This window comes from Aspergillus thermomutatus (genome assembly GCF_002237265.1).
Source record: "Aspergillus thermomutatus strain HMR AF 39 chromosome Unknown NODE_20, whole genome shotgun sequence".
Lineage (NCBI taxonomy): Eukaryota > Fungi > Ascomycota > Eurotiomycetes > Eurotiales > Aspergillaceae > Aspergillus > Aspergillus thermomutatus.
The window spans coordinates 14,935-29,860 of NW_020798068.1; the positions used below are offsets into that span (position 1 = coordinate 14,935).

Sequence of the window (14,926 nt, forward strand, 5' to 3'; positions counted from 1 at the left end):
ATTGATAGGAGCCCGTCGCTCAGTCAAAGGTGTCCCCTCCCTTCTGAGTGCCGCACCAAGGTACCGTCCAAGCGCTAGATAGCTCCATCAATTAAACAGAGTAACAGACACGGCAATCCCCCTGCCTTTCTGTGGGGAGGGGTGGTGGCAGAATCTCCAGGCGGTGAGAGGACTGAAAAACACAGCTGTGGCGATGATACTATGCGGCGACACTTGCCTATCTGGGTTAGACTAATTTTTCCCTCAGCCATCGGCAAAATTATTATTCTGCCGCTCGATAATTCAAGTAAGATTATTGAATTCGTTCGCAAGGCGATCTCATTCACTGTCGCAACTCCACTCTTTTGCAGAACTTACATCGCCATGGTCGACTCGCGCTCAGACTCTGAAGATCGCTCGCGTGCTAAGCGTCAGAAGATGGACAAGACAGAGACGGATCCCAGGAACAATCCTTACCTGGCTCATATGTATGCGGATGTGTCTGCCAACGGCAACTCGAGCTCATCAGGGACGAATCCCGCTTTCGCGAAGCTGAAGAGGCATCAGACGACAGCAGCTCTGGTGAAGGAGATAGAGGATGGAGAGATCAATCCTTTTACCGGTCAACCTTTCTCCAGCAAGTACTTCTCTATCTTGCAGACTCGTCGTGATCTTCCAGTGCACCAACAGAGGTAAGCCGTTCATACTCAGGTGAGGGCTTTCGGTGATAAATAACTAACTGTTATTTAAAGAGACGAGTTTTTGCAGCTTTACCAGAAGTCCCAGATTCTAGTCTTTGTCGGTGAGACTGGTTCCGGTAAGACTACACAGATTCCCCAGTTCGTCTTGTACGATGATCTACCGCAAACCCAGCGCAAAATGGTCGCTTGTACCCAACCTCGTCGAGTTGCTGCCATGTCCGTTGCTCAGCGTGTGGCTGCTGAATTGGATGTTAAGCTTGGAGAGGAAGTTGGTTACAGTATCCGTTTCGAGGACATGACAAGTTCCAAGACCTGCCTGAAATATATGACGGATGGTATGCTTCTGAGAGAAGCTATGCATGATCATGACCTTACACGCTACAGCACAATTATTCTTGACGAAGCTCACGAAAGAACCATGGCTACCGATGTACTTATGGGCCTTCTCAAAGAAGTTGTGCAGCGTCGGCCCGATTTGAAGATCATTATCATGTCCGCCACCCTGGATGCGCAAAAATTCCAGCGTTATTTCAACGACGCTCCTCTACTTGCCGTTCCCGGTCGTACTCATCCCGTCGAGATCTTCTATACTCCCGAACCGGAGCAAGATTATGTGGAAGCGGCCATTCGCACTGTCCTCCAAATCCACGCCACAGAGCCGGATGGTGATATCCTTCTGTTCCTGACCGGTGAGGAAGAAATCGAAGATGCTGCGCGCAAGATCTCGCTCGAGGCGGACGAGATGGTGAGAGAAGCCGACGCTGGTCCCCTGAAAGTCTATCCGCTTTACGGCAGTCTGCCTCCACACATGCAGCAGCGTATCTTCGAGCCTGCTCCTCCCCCTCGCAGACCAGGCGGTCGTGCTGGCCGTAAGGTGATTGTTTCGACAAACATTGCGGAAACTTCTCTTACCATTGATGGTATCGTGTACGTGGTGGATCCGGGATTCTCGAAACAGAAGATCTACAACCCCCGAATTCGTGTCGAGTCACTTCTCGTGTCTCCCATCTCCAAGGCTTCTGCTCAACAAAGAGCTGGTCGTGCGGGTCGTACGCGCCCCGGAAAATGCTTCCGTCTCTATACGGAAGGTGCCTTCAAGAAGGAGCTGATTGATCAGACCTACCCCGAAATTCTCCGATCTAACCTTTCCTCGACTGTGCTAGAATTGAAGAAGCTCGGAATCGATGATCTCGTCCACTTTGACCTGATGGATCCTCCCGCCCCTGAGACACTCATGAGAGCTCTGGAGGAGTTGAATTATCTGGCTTGCCTTGATGACGACGGCAACCTGACACCGCTGGGCCGCCTTGCCTCCGAATTTCCCCTTGATCCCGCGCTCGCCGTCATGCTGATCAGTTCTCCCGAGTTCTACTGCTCAAATGAGATTCTGTCGATCACGGCTCTGCTTTCGGTTCCTCAAATTTTCGTGCGGCCCGCCTCTCAGAGGAAGCGCGCCGACGAGATGAAGAATCTCTTTGCTCACCCCGATGGTGACCACCTCACTCTTTTGAACGCCTATCATGCCTTCAAGAGTGCAGAGGCCCAGGAGAATCCAAAGCAATGGTGTCATGATCATTACCTCTCCCTCAGATCTCTCCAATCGGCCGACAACGTTCGTATGCAGCTTCTGAGGATCATGGAGCGCGAGGAGCTGGAAATGATCTCGACTCCTTTCGAAGACAAGAAATACTATGAGAACATCCGGCGTGCGCTGTGCGCGGGATTCTTCATGCAGGTCGCCAAGAAGGAACCACAGGGAAAGAGTGTTTACACGACCGTCAAGGACAACCAGAATGTTCTTCTGCACCCTTCAACCGTCCTCGGCTATGATGCCGAGTGGGTTCTCTATAACGAGTTTGTCCTCACGACTAAGAATTACATTCGGACTGTGACTGCTGTCAAACCCGAATGGCTCATTGTATGTCGTCACCATTTTTCCCCAGTATCATTGAACGAGAATGACTAATAGCTTCTTTCTAGGATATCGCTCCCACATACTACGATATCTCAAGCTTCCCCAAGGGCGAGATCCGGTCTTCCTTGCTGCGCGCCGCAGAGAGACTTGCGCGCAAAGAGAAGATGCGCGGAGACTCCGGAAAGAGACGATAGATTATCCTGATTTCGAGAATTAAATAGATTCCCCCTTTCTTTTATTTCACGAAGGCGTCTTCACTTCGGTCATTTTAGAGTAGACTTGCCTAACATGTATGTATATTCGGCGGCGTTCGAATTCTAGACGTCATTAATTGGCCCCTGCTGATTGTAGAGAGTACTACTGCTCGATTCAAACATACCTTGTCATTGGCATCCAAGCATTTGGCTAGACTTAGAGGGATTCACTGAGCTAGGAACGCTAGTCTCAAAATCCATCAACGTCTGCTGCAGTCGCGTCAGAGTCAATCCCGACGAGATATACCTGGTTGATGTAATGCATCACGGTAGGTATCCTTGAATGGCAAGGGAAACGCGAACGTCTGGTCAACGTATTCATGCGACTCATAACTCAAGAACCTATCAAGAGTGGTGAAGCAAATGTCACGGGATCATCATTGCAAGTCCTATATCTATCCAACCTAATATACAAGATTGTACAGGTAATTGAGGTATCATTACGAACAACGCGTGCGATCACTATCTTGAATGTTTCATTCTGCTGGAGCATCCGATTCCCGCTCCACCACTTTTCGTGAATTTTGAGGATCAGAAATGAACCGTAGGTTGAATCGTTTCCCCTCTGGAGGGTCCATGGCGTCGCTGATGGAAGCCACGGTTGAGAAATCCTGACGTCCCGCGCGCCGGCCATCTCTGAATGGGGTGGAGGACGGCTTTTGGATAACGGTTCGGTGTAGTTGCGAAACAATATTCTTCAATTGCTGCACTTCCGATCTCAGATTGTTAATTTCTTCCTGCTGCATCTTCTGCGCGTTCGTAGTGGATATTGCGTATTCTTCAAGGCGGCCGGAATCGACATGCTCAACGAAGTTGGCATCGTCCGGACTGAGGATCCGCTGGGGAGCAGGATCGGTCGGTTTTGCGTCTTTGTATTTATGAAGAGGGCCAGCAAGCATAGCTGACAATACTTCCCGAGAATGCAGGGCAACCATACTCTGCCAGCGGGTGGCGGGGTCCTTTTCCTCGGATATAATGAGATCGTCCAATTGCTCCACAAATAAGTCGGCAAAGGCAAAAGTCTTCTCCCATACAGGCTTGCTTCGTTTCTCTATTGTCTTTTCGTCCACCTTCTTCTGCCAAACGTCGATGCGAGGATCTTGGGCAAGGTTGATGTCTTGTTGATTTTTGATCGCGGTACTCCAGTCAAAACCGCTATCGATTGCGGCTTTGATCATAGCATCTGATAACTCCCATTTTCCACACCAGTCGCAAAGTTGCACCATGTGTGCAATCAATCTCTCGACATGCCGGAGCGAGTGTAGAGTAGAACAAGTTAGGAAGGCAAGCGATCTCCTTAGTGTATACAGCCCGTTTCGCCAGTCAGACCTTCGGGCATAATACTTCAGATAGGCGTACAGGGTCGAGAAGTCGTCTGTAACCCCGTGTTGCCTCCCTGCTTGAAGCCAGGCATCAGCTCGATCCGGTTGATTGAAGCGTAAAGCTGCCGTGATCAGCGTCGTATAGATGACAGGATTAGCACTGGCCACAGGGGGGACAGTTATTTCCACGCCATTGACGACCATCCGTTTGTAATAACCCAATCTGCCCATATCCACCGGGTATCCTTCACCCCGAAGCATTCTTAGGAACGCATCAAACCCTTGGAGATTTTTAGCTTTTTTGAAATAGGTCAAAATTGAGATGATGAGAGAGGAGTTCAATGGAAATCTGTGCGGCAGCAGCGTCCTGAGTACCAGTTCCGTAAGATCATTTTGCATGGATTTGGTGAAAGTCAAGATCATCAACTTCATGCAATACGGTCGATCAGGATCCGAGGACTGAAGTAGATTATTCGCTAATCGTAGAAGCAATTCCTGAAGCGACATTTTGTCTCTGAGAAATAATGAAACATCTCGGCTTGCTTCATCGTCGAGCCTATCACGCTCAATTTGCAGCTCCTTGACCGACCGTACGCGGAGCTCCTTTGCCAGATCGTCAAAAAATGCACCTTGGTTGGTTTTCAGAAGACGAATTCTGCGCCGGATGTTGTTCAGTTCAGTCAACAATTCCGCGAAATTGAGTTGGGGTACCTCAAAGTCGGCCGAATACTTCATCGGAATACCCGCGTAATTGTGTGCGACTGACTCGCGAAGCAAAAGTCGTATCGCTAGTTGCTTCAGTGCAAGTTTCCGGATGGCCTTCTGTCGAACCGAATCGTCCGACAGCCACTTCGGAATCTCGACATCTTCAAGGAAGAAAGCGTTTTCTATCGGTGATGTATCATCGTCAAAATCACCATCGTCCTCAATCATTCCCCGAAGATCTCGGCTGGTTTGCTCGAACTCATCCTTTTGGAGGAATACACTTGGCTCCTCGGGGTCAGGATTGTGGATGAATTCGTTGTGTACCTCATGGTCAAGATCTTGTGCTGCATGGACCCAACGACTAGGAGGATTCCTTTGGAGCGATTGGCCGCTTCTGGCCGTCGGTATCGATCTCAAGGTTGTAAATGATCGTTTTTGTAAAGCTGCATGTGAAAGTGTTCGCAACCTTCGAGCCTGAAGGGCTTCTAGTAGCCGATGTTCTTCATCTACCAATTCATTCACCTCCTCCTTCACGGCTGCGATTTTCTCGGCCCACTCATGTCGGCGCTTGTCCTTCGCTTGAGCATCTGCCAGAGCTGCGGCAGCAAAGATACTGGTGTACAGCGCCGTGACGGAATTCCCTATGCGAAGGCGTCTTTTACTTGCTGCGGTTGCTGTTCGGGACGTTATTCCGGTTGCGCTGGTACTGAGGCAGGAAACGCATCGACAGGCCGACTGCGTTGGAGCAACGCGGGACCATAGACCTTGCATTATCGCGGCATTTCTAAGTAGAGCTCGTTGGAATGAAGCATACAGGAATTGAGTCGACGTCGATCGAAACGTCTCCCCCGCTCAATGGCCTCTGAAAAGAGCGAAGGCTGAGATAGTCGATGGTGAGTGGAAGATACCGGAGGTGGGACGATGTAGGGTGATTTCTTTCTGGAGCCGGAAAAAAGGCGACAGCCCGGATGCAAATATTGCAAACAGCCAAGAGGTCAAGGATATGTGTATCGACGACTGTTTCTTGTTCTCATTTATCATTATTTTACGATTTTATCACTAAATACATTCTCATCTGTAAGTAGTTGAATTTTGTATATCTTGTGTTTGGAATTGTCATTCAAGCAGCTTTGTCGACAATGCTCGTCGGGTCAATTGGACTTGCTACTGCGCTGCTCGCTTTAAGCAACAGCTTCGCCAATGCTCATGGATCGCATGCGAGCGAGCAGAACCCTTCCTCGGATTGGGCGACCCGCCATATGCAAGGTAGTACACTCCACTGTTATTATTCCACTGGGAATAGCCATTGACAATGTATTCGACAGAGGAACACCACATCGATTCCTTCGACCCTGGTTCCTTCTTCACCCTTCACGACTACGATTCCTCTGGCGCATGGACCCCTGAGGAGGTTCGAAAGACATATGGCATGGACGACGAATCGAATTCGGGGGCGACCGAGGAGCGCAAGCAACAGGCGCTTCGCGAGGTATTTGCCCTTTTCGACACAGGGAATTCAGGGGTTATCACTCGCGACAACTGGATGGGTCTCACCTCGGCCGGTAAACGGTTACCTGATCTCGGGTTTGGTCCTGGACATCACGGCGATATTGAATACGAGTATGAAATCCATCATTTCGAGAAATTTCACGGGGAGGACGCCAAGTTAGAAGATCTCACGCATCCGGAAGATATCGAGCATTTCCGAAGACATGATGAGGAAGAAGATGCCGCGGAGAGACTTGAACAACTGGAACGGATGACAATTGTCGAGGCGAACATCCCGCAGAAATTCCTCAGACGAACTTAAGAGATGTACAGTTTGATGTCTGTTGTGTTGTATATATGTGCCTGTTATGAGAGAGTCCGAGGGTCGGTTACACGACATGAGCCTGGTGAAATCGATACTTTTCATTCTGGAACTCACGAGTGAGTCAGAATCTCATCCCTCATGAGGCGCGATAACCACTCTCTCGCCGTAATATCTGACTTTAGGATTGAGACCGAGACGATGTCCTGCTCAGCTCGAGTCTCGTAGCAGGTGCACCTCTTCTGATGGAGGCAACTTGATGTCGAAGACGCAATGCATGACGCCTGGTGCATATGTCTTGACATGCTCGATATGCCGGCAATCAATAGGCTGTTGAACAGCACTTGGGAAGGCCAGTGCCCTCAATTTCCCAATCTCAGTGAGGATTTCCTGCTTCTTCAAATCAATATGTTGCACATCCACATTCTCATGCACATGTATCCAGCCTCCCAGCTGTAGATCAATCATTGCGCAAGCGTCACTCCAAGCACCGCTGGAGGAAGGAAGGAGACCTAGGTTGACATGCCGAATTCTATTCCATGCATCTCGGCTCTCCATGCGTCCTTTGATTTCACTCATAACGTGAGCGGCGAACTTGTTGTCCCCATGAAACACGATCACTCTGTCTGAATCTTGAAGATTGTCAATCAGTTCTGGGATCGATTCACTCAATGATCCATCATTCAGAACTCGAACCACTTTACACGACCATCCATTCTCTGTACACCCTCTCCTCAAACCCTCGACTGACCATCCATTGATCTCCCACCCCCAGACCCTCTTCACCCCTCTTTTCAGGTATGAGAAGACAAAATACCCGATCCCCGCATACATATCAACCACGCTGATGCCGTCTAGGTCTTCTCCAAGGGCACCTTCATCAAGCCCTTCAAACACAGATCCTTGACCCAGGATCCGAGCCTTCTCTGTGATGTTCCCTCGAGAAAACATCGTATAAAGCGGAGCCCAGATCTGCACAATCCCCTGATTCTGCATAGTTCGCACCCAGAACGCACGCTGCAAGTTTTCCCGCGTCAGCTGCGCATCCCCATCCCCGGACGGCGCCGGACCAAAGTCTCCGTAAAGAGGAATCAAACCCGCAGGGCTGCGCATCCGGTTCTCTCCTCCCTGAGTGTTCGTAGGCGCGATAGGCGCATTCATAGCGATATGTGTAACGCCCATACGCCCGAAAGCCTTAGAAATCGACTCAAAGAGAAACTGTCGCTTTTGGCTATCTAGGCCTGCGTAAAGCGAGCCCCAAGCTGGAGGATCACTGAGTGCGTTCACTGGCAGCAGGAGCAGTGGTTCATACACAGTGAACCGTTTCGGAAGGGCGGATTCCAGGGTCTCTAGTAATAGACCATGTTTGGCAAGGTCGTCTGAGGGGATATGTCTTGTTACAAACTCCTGTATGCCTCTTCGGAGGGGATTTGAGCTCTTAGCTCGACGTTTAGGCTCCCGCGAGTGGTGAGTAGGCTTCTTGACATGTTCATTTGTAGTCCGATCTCCTGTTGGATCGTCGGAATGCATTGTGTGCTGCCACTTGGGCAGATACTGATTGCCTCAACAATATGAGAGCACTCGCGATGATGTTGACCTAGTGATCAGGAACTCAATTTTTGAATTCCTGCGTATGAATTTGTATTATTGGAAAAATTGCTCGAGTAATCTTTCGGGAGATAATTTTCATTCTCAGCACCGCCCTATGTCATGTGACTTCTATACAAGGTCCTCAAATGGTCGACCGTTATCGTTAGGTGTATAACACTGAACTACATTTAAAAAGTTACGCAAGGATTGCTTTGCGATTGTATGAGTCACCTAAGGTAGTCACATCGATTGCTGCAGGTGGAGTGCCCGACTTGGGTTGAATTGGACTATATCATGTAGGGATGTGCATCCTTAATCATCGCAGATATCTGAGGGCTAAAAAGTGTTTCATAAATCAGGATGATGTTCCTTCATTGGCGAAAGGCCTTGGGTGTATCTAACGCCAAAAAGAAAAAAGAGAAAGGAGAGCACAGAGTAACAACCACCGCTTGGAAATCAACGTATAGAGAAATGGAGATGGAGTGCCGCTAAAAGAGTGGTATCATATAGAGGAGATTTAGTAATCCGTTACAGAGTATCCCAGCCGATCATTCGATTCAAGCACCCTGAAGCACGGGTCAATATCCCGTTTGAGGTCTAAAATGGTGGACTGGTAAACTCACGAGTACTGTTTTGTCAGCGTACCTTCGCCGCCTTTCGAAAGATCGATGCTGAAGACATAAAAGTTGCCATCGCTGGTAACCACCATGACCTGCGGTGTGTTGCTACTCATGGCAACCACGCTGCGGAGAGGGCCATTGTTCCCGCTGCCACCAGAACTTTGGTTTGCCTTTGGTAATTTGAACCAAGCAAAATCACGGGTGGGCTCCCACATTTCGCTGACTCCTTTGGGGAGGTAACCCCCCACCTTGGCAGCGACAGTACTGCCAACATTCTGGGAGGTCCGTCTGATCATACCCATCAGAGTTCCATTATGTTTCCGGGAGGGGAAATCTGACGAGCCCAAGTCCCCAGTCAGGTCGCCGCGGTCGGGAGAATAACCGGAGGAGCTTTGACTTAGAGACCTGTCACGGCCCACAGGCGAGGAAGATGAAGGGGAGGCGTCTGGAGATGATGTTGGATGGCTCAACTTGAAAAGGTGTATTGTCTCTGTAGATGAGGAGACGCAAAGCAGGGTCGACGTGGTATTGAACGACATACTGAAAATCCTCGATGGCATCGAACCGCGTCGGAACTGGTATAGCTTGTGACCGTCAGGAACGGAAAAGACGCGGATGATGGTTCCCTTATCAGAAGCGGTGGCCAGCAGAGTGCCATCACTGTTGAGCGTAATGCAAGCCAACGGAGATCGGTGCGCTTCAATGACGTTGATGGCCTCCAGTTTTAACGTATCGAATATCAGAACCTCTCCGCTTGTCGGCGATACATGAGTATTTCCCGGAGGAGCATGAGACGGCGGATTGAATGAAGAGGGCGGCGCCTTTTGTGGAAGAGGGTATGCGAGATAACAATTATCAGAGGACGGTGATAGCGCGCAGATCGCTATCCGGCATTAGAAAAACGCTCGAGTAATGGCAAGAGCGGATTATATCGCTTACCGTTGGGGTTGGGCGACGTCTGGATGGTGTAGAGCAGTTTCATCGTCTGAATGTCGTAAAGATAGATCTGATCTTCAAGAACAATCACGAGTCGTTTCCGATTCAATTTGACCGCCAGGACGGTGGTGGGAAAGGTTAACTCGCATATCGTAGATTGGCGCTATATGAGGCAAATAGCCAAGCAGAAAGCGTCAACATATGCCGAAAAGTAGAAGCGCACTCAACAGCATGACACTGTCCCTTATTTCTATCGGGTAACAAAGAGTTCAAGAATGTACAGTTGTCCAGTGAGGAACTACGAACCTTAGTATTAGTGATTTGAAGGCGACGTGGTGAGAGGATGAGCGCAACGAGAGATGTTGAGAACAACATCTCAATGATGGCAATATTTCCTTCTTTCGTCTCATAACTCTTCGCAAAAGGGTCCGTGGTGAATATGCGAAAACCCTTCGAGGTCGCTGATGGAGGTAATACAGAGTCTTAGAGCGTGCGCATGCGCTTGAAGAATTCCAAGGGGCGCTTACCAACAGCCAGATAGCTGTAGTCTTGGTTGAAAGTCACGAAGTTCATTGCCATCTTGACCCCGATAGGCTACCAACCCGCCTGATATGTCTTTTGATCGATCCAATATCGTTCTTGTATACTGCGATAGTTACCGGCGACACCGAAACAGACAGGCTACCCCGCCGAATCACGCTCCGAAATCGTATTGACGCTTGTATGAGGATGGAGGGGCTAAAGAGAACAGCAGATCAACGGGGTCTCATAGCAGATCGGGTTCGTCACAGACAGCTTCCGGGTTGCATTTCGGGTCTTTCAGAAGATACTCGTCCAGTGAATCTCATAAATAGACGTAAAAGCACCCTTCCTTTCAAAATTTGTGGACACTGTCGTCATTCCCATCAAGAGCGGTGTCTTTGAATGTTGGAACTTGGAAGGAGATTAGCTCTCATTCGCGGAGGATCGCGGGGGATCGCCTGAACTGCTTTCATTGCCGCGGCTCGCTGTACGATTGGGCGAAACGCGCTAAGCGAGTATCGGGCGCTTGGGCCACATCTTGATCCGCCATAAGGGTAAATTTTTTGGTGGTTAAGGCCCCCTCCATGTCTCAGTGATTCCTCAATTTACTGATTGTGACTTTCTGTTTTCTTTTTGTCCTTTGTCAGTCGCTGAATCCACCATGAGAGCTGCAAAGAAACCAGCTACGGCTGGAGTCAGCACCAAGGCCGAACGAGAGGCTGATTTGGTGATGGGAGTAAGTCGTTCTTAAAGCCGACTCCGCGCACATACCACTGACTCCTTCTGCCTAGACTAATAATAGCAGTATTGTGTCCAAGCGGAGCGTCGAATTACTATACTACCCCAAGCCCCATTTCTTCAGATATTTCGTGAAGAAACCCCAGAGACGGTCGCCCCTGATCAATCGTGGATACTGGCTTCGCATGCATGCTATGGCGGAGACGGTTCGGCGGTTCATGAGGCAGCCGTCAGATAAACCCAAATTCGTATTGAATCTTGGATGTGGATTGTGAGTCGTAGAGAACTACCGCTGTGCCTATAGGACTAAGGGGAAGGGTCCGCGTGAGTCGTATGCTAAGTTGGGCTGTCGTAGTGATCCATTACCGTTCATACTTCTGAGCGCCGATAAAGCCTTGTGTAGTGCCACGAGGTTCGTGGATGTCGACTATGAGAAGCTGATGGTCAATAAGAAGACGGCCATTCGCAGGACAGATGAGATTACCCAGCTTCTTGAGAATGTAGAATTTCTCTCGGATGAAAGTCCAATCCAGATCCGCAGCAAGCAATACTTAGCCATTGGTTGTGATCTGAAAAACCTCAAGAAGCTAGATGATGTGCTGAAGACAGAGGTCCTTCCGTCTGAATGCTCCATTCTCTTCCTGGCAGAGGTCTCTCTGACGTATATGGATGTCAAGTCTGCCAATGCCGTGTTGGACTGGGCCTCAAAGCTCAACAATGGTTAATGCCGCTGATCTTCCATATCATGGCCGTCAAGCTAACAGGATATTCAGATTCTCAGTTCTGTATATTGGAACAGTTCTTCCCTGACGGACCCAATCATCCTTTTGCCTCAACTATGATGAAGCACTTCAACAAACTCGGAGCGCCCCTGTACTCAATCCACGAATATCCTTCATTGAGTGCGCAAGAACAGCGATTTAGAAGTGCCGGCTGGATACATGCGCAGGCTAGAAGTCTCTGGGATCTCTGGTCAGATAATGGCTTTGTCGGAAGTTCTCTACGAGCATGGCTGGATACAGTCGAACCGTTCGATGAGTGGGAAGAGTTTGCACTCTTTGCTTCCCATTACTTCTTGCTCATCGCTTCTACAAAACCACATACCTTGGATCAGGAGTCGCAAAAGACGCCGGCCTTCACCAAGGAGCCCGACGTATCCTCACAATATGTGCTGCTTCCGGGCAACGACCCGAAAGGCGGCCAGAGGAGGTTCGGGGCCGTCATCCCGGATAGTGAAAATTCTATGGGTCACCATTCAGGTTTAGGTCGCCAGACTCGCGATGCATCGACAGATCTCTACAGCAAGTGCAAGGGTATGACTACCCCTCAACTTCCATTCCCTCCACGAGATGTCCCTGCACGGATGTGTCACACGGTGACTAGTCTGAGCGGTAGTGACTGCTTGCTCGTCGGTGGGAGAGCGTCACCAGCTAGTGGATTTCAAGATTGCTGGTTGCGACAGGGAAAGCAGTGGCAGTCCACTCGGAGTCTCCCAGCTCCTCGCTTCAGACACAGCGCGGTCAAGATTACCCTTGAGACAGGTTCGGACTCGGTTCTTGTTTACGGCGGGAAATCCAGCGATGGATTTATCTTTGACACTTGGTTGTTATGGCAGACAAACAGTCACAGATGGCAGGAAGTTGAGATACAAGGCTCAAGACCCACTGCTCGATTCGGGGCCTGTCTAGAGAGCATCGACCAGACCACAGGCGTCCTGTTTGGAGGCATCGGCCCGGACGGAGCCATCATTGAAGACTTTTGGATATGGAAGATGCACCCACGCAGTGACGGTTCTGTATTTCTGGAGTTGACCGAACATACTGAGCACCTGCAACAAACCTCTCCTCTGAGTCAGTACATCCACCGATTTGGAGCCACAGTCACATGCACTTCTTCGGGAATGTTCATAGTCGGTGGAATCATTCCTCGACGAATCGTTCCATATGGATGTGAAATCATGTTGCTTGATGTAGGAGAGTTGCTCAAATGCCTCGAAAATGAGTCGTCCTGGAGCCACGAGATTCTGTCTGCGATAGGACTCGGGGCTGAATTGCAGGGTCCTAGACCATTGCTCGTCGGTCATGTGGCCCGTGCGATCGACCCAAGCCAGGTTTTGATACTGGGAGGTGGCGCAGTTTGCTTCTCGTTCGGCACATTTTGGACAGGAGGGAGCTGGCTTTTGAAGTCGGCAGACTCTACAGCCAAGAACGATTGGACTCTTGTTCCTGAAGCTGCGCCTACTCCGAAAGCCGTCGCGTCTCCCGATGTTCCACAAATCGTAAGCTGCAGCACTGCTTCGAAACTCGCGTCGATCCGTCGCACAAGAGTTGAAACCTCCGAGCAATTCCAGCAGATCTTGGCTGATGGCAAGCCGGTGATCATTGAGGGTTCAGACATCGGACCTTGCACCGAACTCTGGACGAAGGAATACCTGACGAGTGCTGTGGGAAGTGATCGCAAGGTAAGACGGAGTCGAGACAATCCTGGATCCATTCAACTAAGGATTCGTAAATAGGTCGTGGTTCATGAGGGCCAGTCGGAGAACATGAATTTCCAGTCGAAGAATTTCTCCTATGTGACCAAGACTTTCGAGGACTTCCTGGACGAGGTTCATGCGGGTGGCCGCCAGTATCTCCGAAGCATCTCTGATGAACAGCCGTCTAAGCTTCCTGCCAACCTTGCCGCCGATTTTCCTGGTCTAAAGGACGACTTCAAACTCCCCGAGGCACTTTCATTGGTGACAGAAAATGCCCATAGCTCTCCCTTAAGAATTTCGGGCCCGGTCACTATGTGGCTCCATTACGATGTAAGTCTGACTACAAAACAAGCGAGATGGAAATTCAAAGTGGCTGATCGCTATGCGCAGGTGATGGCGAACGTCTTATGCCAAATCCGTGGGAAGAGGAGACTTGTACTCTTCCCTCCCACTGACGTGCAATACTTGCAAGTGCCACCAGGAGCCTCTAGCTCTACGATCGATATCTTTCAGAATATCAGAGACGGCTCTGTCGTCTCAATTTCGCACACGTCGCCGCAAGAAGCTGTCCTGAACAGTGGCGATATTTTATTCATCCCGCCGATGTGGTTGCATACTGCTTCTCCAACTGGCGGAGTCAGTGTCGCAGTCAATGTATTCTTCCGCAGCCTACCCAAAGGGTATGCGGCTGGTCGAGACGTCTACGGCAACCGCGACCTGCAGGCCTATGAGAAAGCCAGAACTGATATTCAGAAGATGGTGAGATCGTTTGACGGTCTCCCACCTGACATATCTCGCTTCTATTTGCTGAGGCTCGCGCAAGAACTGAAAGACAGCGCCGGAGTATAATTGGGGCCAAGTGCTCGCGACATTCGAAAATAGAACGTGGTGAAGTGCGCGTGGACGAGTGTAGTTGTCGATTTGATGTTCTATACCAGCGCTTCAAACTACAAAACGATATCCCCGGACCGCGCGCTAGCTCGTCATACGACCAGCAAATTGCAGCGGAGCACTACTGCAGCATTTCAATCCGAACTTGCCGGTATTGTTCGTCTGGCTTGTCTGCATGTCGCTTGTTTGTAAAGCGAGTATGGTACAGCCATCGCGAGAAAGGTTTCCTGATAATAAAGCAGGGTTGCGAACTTCCAACGGTGCTAGGTTGGTAGCAAACTTCTACCCGAGGACATCAAGACCGCGAGTGGAAACAACGCACGGTTGCACGAGCCAAACAAGCATAATGCTCTGTGTTCAACTCCTCTTCAGACAAAATCCAGAAGCAATCAGCTGTGGAGTGAACGGATGCCAGCCAGGTTGAGAATTCTGCTTCATAGATTAGACGATGCGCTGTGGTGCCGAAA

The 14,926-nt window shown here is 49.9% G+C and overlaps 6 protein-coding genes across 6 annotated transcripts; 3 read left to right on the forward strand and 3 right to left on the reverse strand.

Moving 5' to 3' along the window:
• Positions 1-363: 363 nt before the first annotated feature.
• On the forward strand, positions 364-2,789 carry PRP43 (DEAH-box ATP-dependent RNA helicase PRP43; the record flags this gene model as incomplete). Its single annotated transcript, XM_026756039.1, has 3 exons — positions 364-671; positions 732-2,598; positions 2,661-2,789. The coding sequence occupies 3 exons, from the start codon at positions 364-366 to the stop codon at positions 2,787-2,789; spliced, it is 2,304 nt and encodes a 767-aa protein (XP_026617584.1).
• Positions 2,790-3,325: 536 nt separating this feature from the next.
• CDV56_102808 (uncharacterized protein) lies at positions 3,326-5,647 on the reverse strand (the record flags this gene model as incomplete). The annotated part of the gene is made up of 1 exon (XM_026756427.1): positions 3,326-5,647. One exon carries the CDS (start codon positions 5,645-5,647, stop codon positions 3,326-3,328), a length of 2,322 nt encoding a protein of 773 aa, XP_026617585.1.
• Positions 5,648-6,015: 368 nt separating this feature from the next.
• On the forward strand, positions 6,016-6,686 carry CDV56_103121 (nucleobindin SSP120; the record flags this gene model as incomplete). The annotated part of the gene is made up of 2 exons (XM_026756740.1): positions 6,016-6,142; positions 6,202-6,686. 2 exons carry the CDS (start codon positions 6,016-6,018, stop codon positions 6,684-6,686), a joined length of 612 nt encoding a protein of 203 aa, XP_026617586.1.
• A 210-nt stretch (positions 6,687-6,896) lies between these two features.
• Positions 6,897-8,216, reverse strand: CDV56_103227 (tRNA(Phe) (4-demethylwyosine(37)-C(7)) aminocarboxypropyltransferase; the record flags this gene model as incomplete). The annotated part of the gene is made up of 1 exon (XM_026756846.1): positions 6,897-8,216. The coding sequence occupies one exon, from the start codon at positions 8,214-8,216 to the stop codon at positions 6,897-6,899; it is 1,320 nt and encodes a 439-aa protein (XP_026617587.1).
• Positions 8,217-8,793: 577 nt separating this feature from the next.
• ATG18 (phosphoinositide binding protein ATG18) lies at positions 8,794-10,411 on the reverse strand (the record flags this gene model as incomplete). The annotated part of the gene is made up of 5 exons (XM_026757049.1): positions 8,794-8,842; positions 8,900-9,779; positions 9,836-9,995; positions 10,139-10,293; positions 10,360-10,411. The coding sequence occupies 5 exons, from the start codon at positions 10,409-10,411 to the stop codon at positions 8,794-8,796; spliced, it is 1,296 nt and encodes a 431-aa protein (XP_026617588.1).
• Positions 10,412-11,015: 604 nt separating this feature from the next.
• Positions 11,016-14,651, forward strand: PPM2 (tRNA methyltransferase PPM2; the record flags this gene model as incomplete). Its single annotated transcript, XM_026757284.1, has 7 exons — positions 11,016-11,090; positions 11,146-11,363; positions 11,448-11,812; positions 11,866-13,553; positions 13,608-13,898; positions 13,959-14,327; positions 14,451-14,651. The coding sequence occupies 7 exons, from the start codon at positions 11,016-11,018 to the stop codon at positions 14,649-14,651; spliced, it is 3,207 nt and encodes a 1,068-aa protein (XP_026617589.1).
• Between the last annotated feature and the right edge of the window lie 275 nt (positions 14,652-14,926).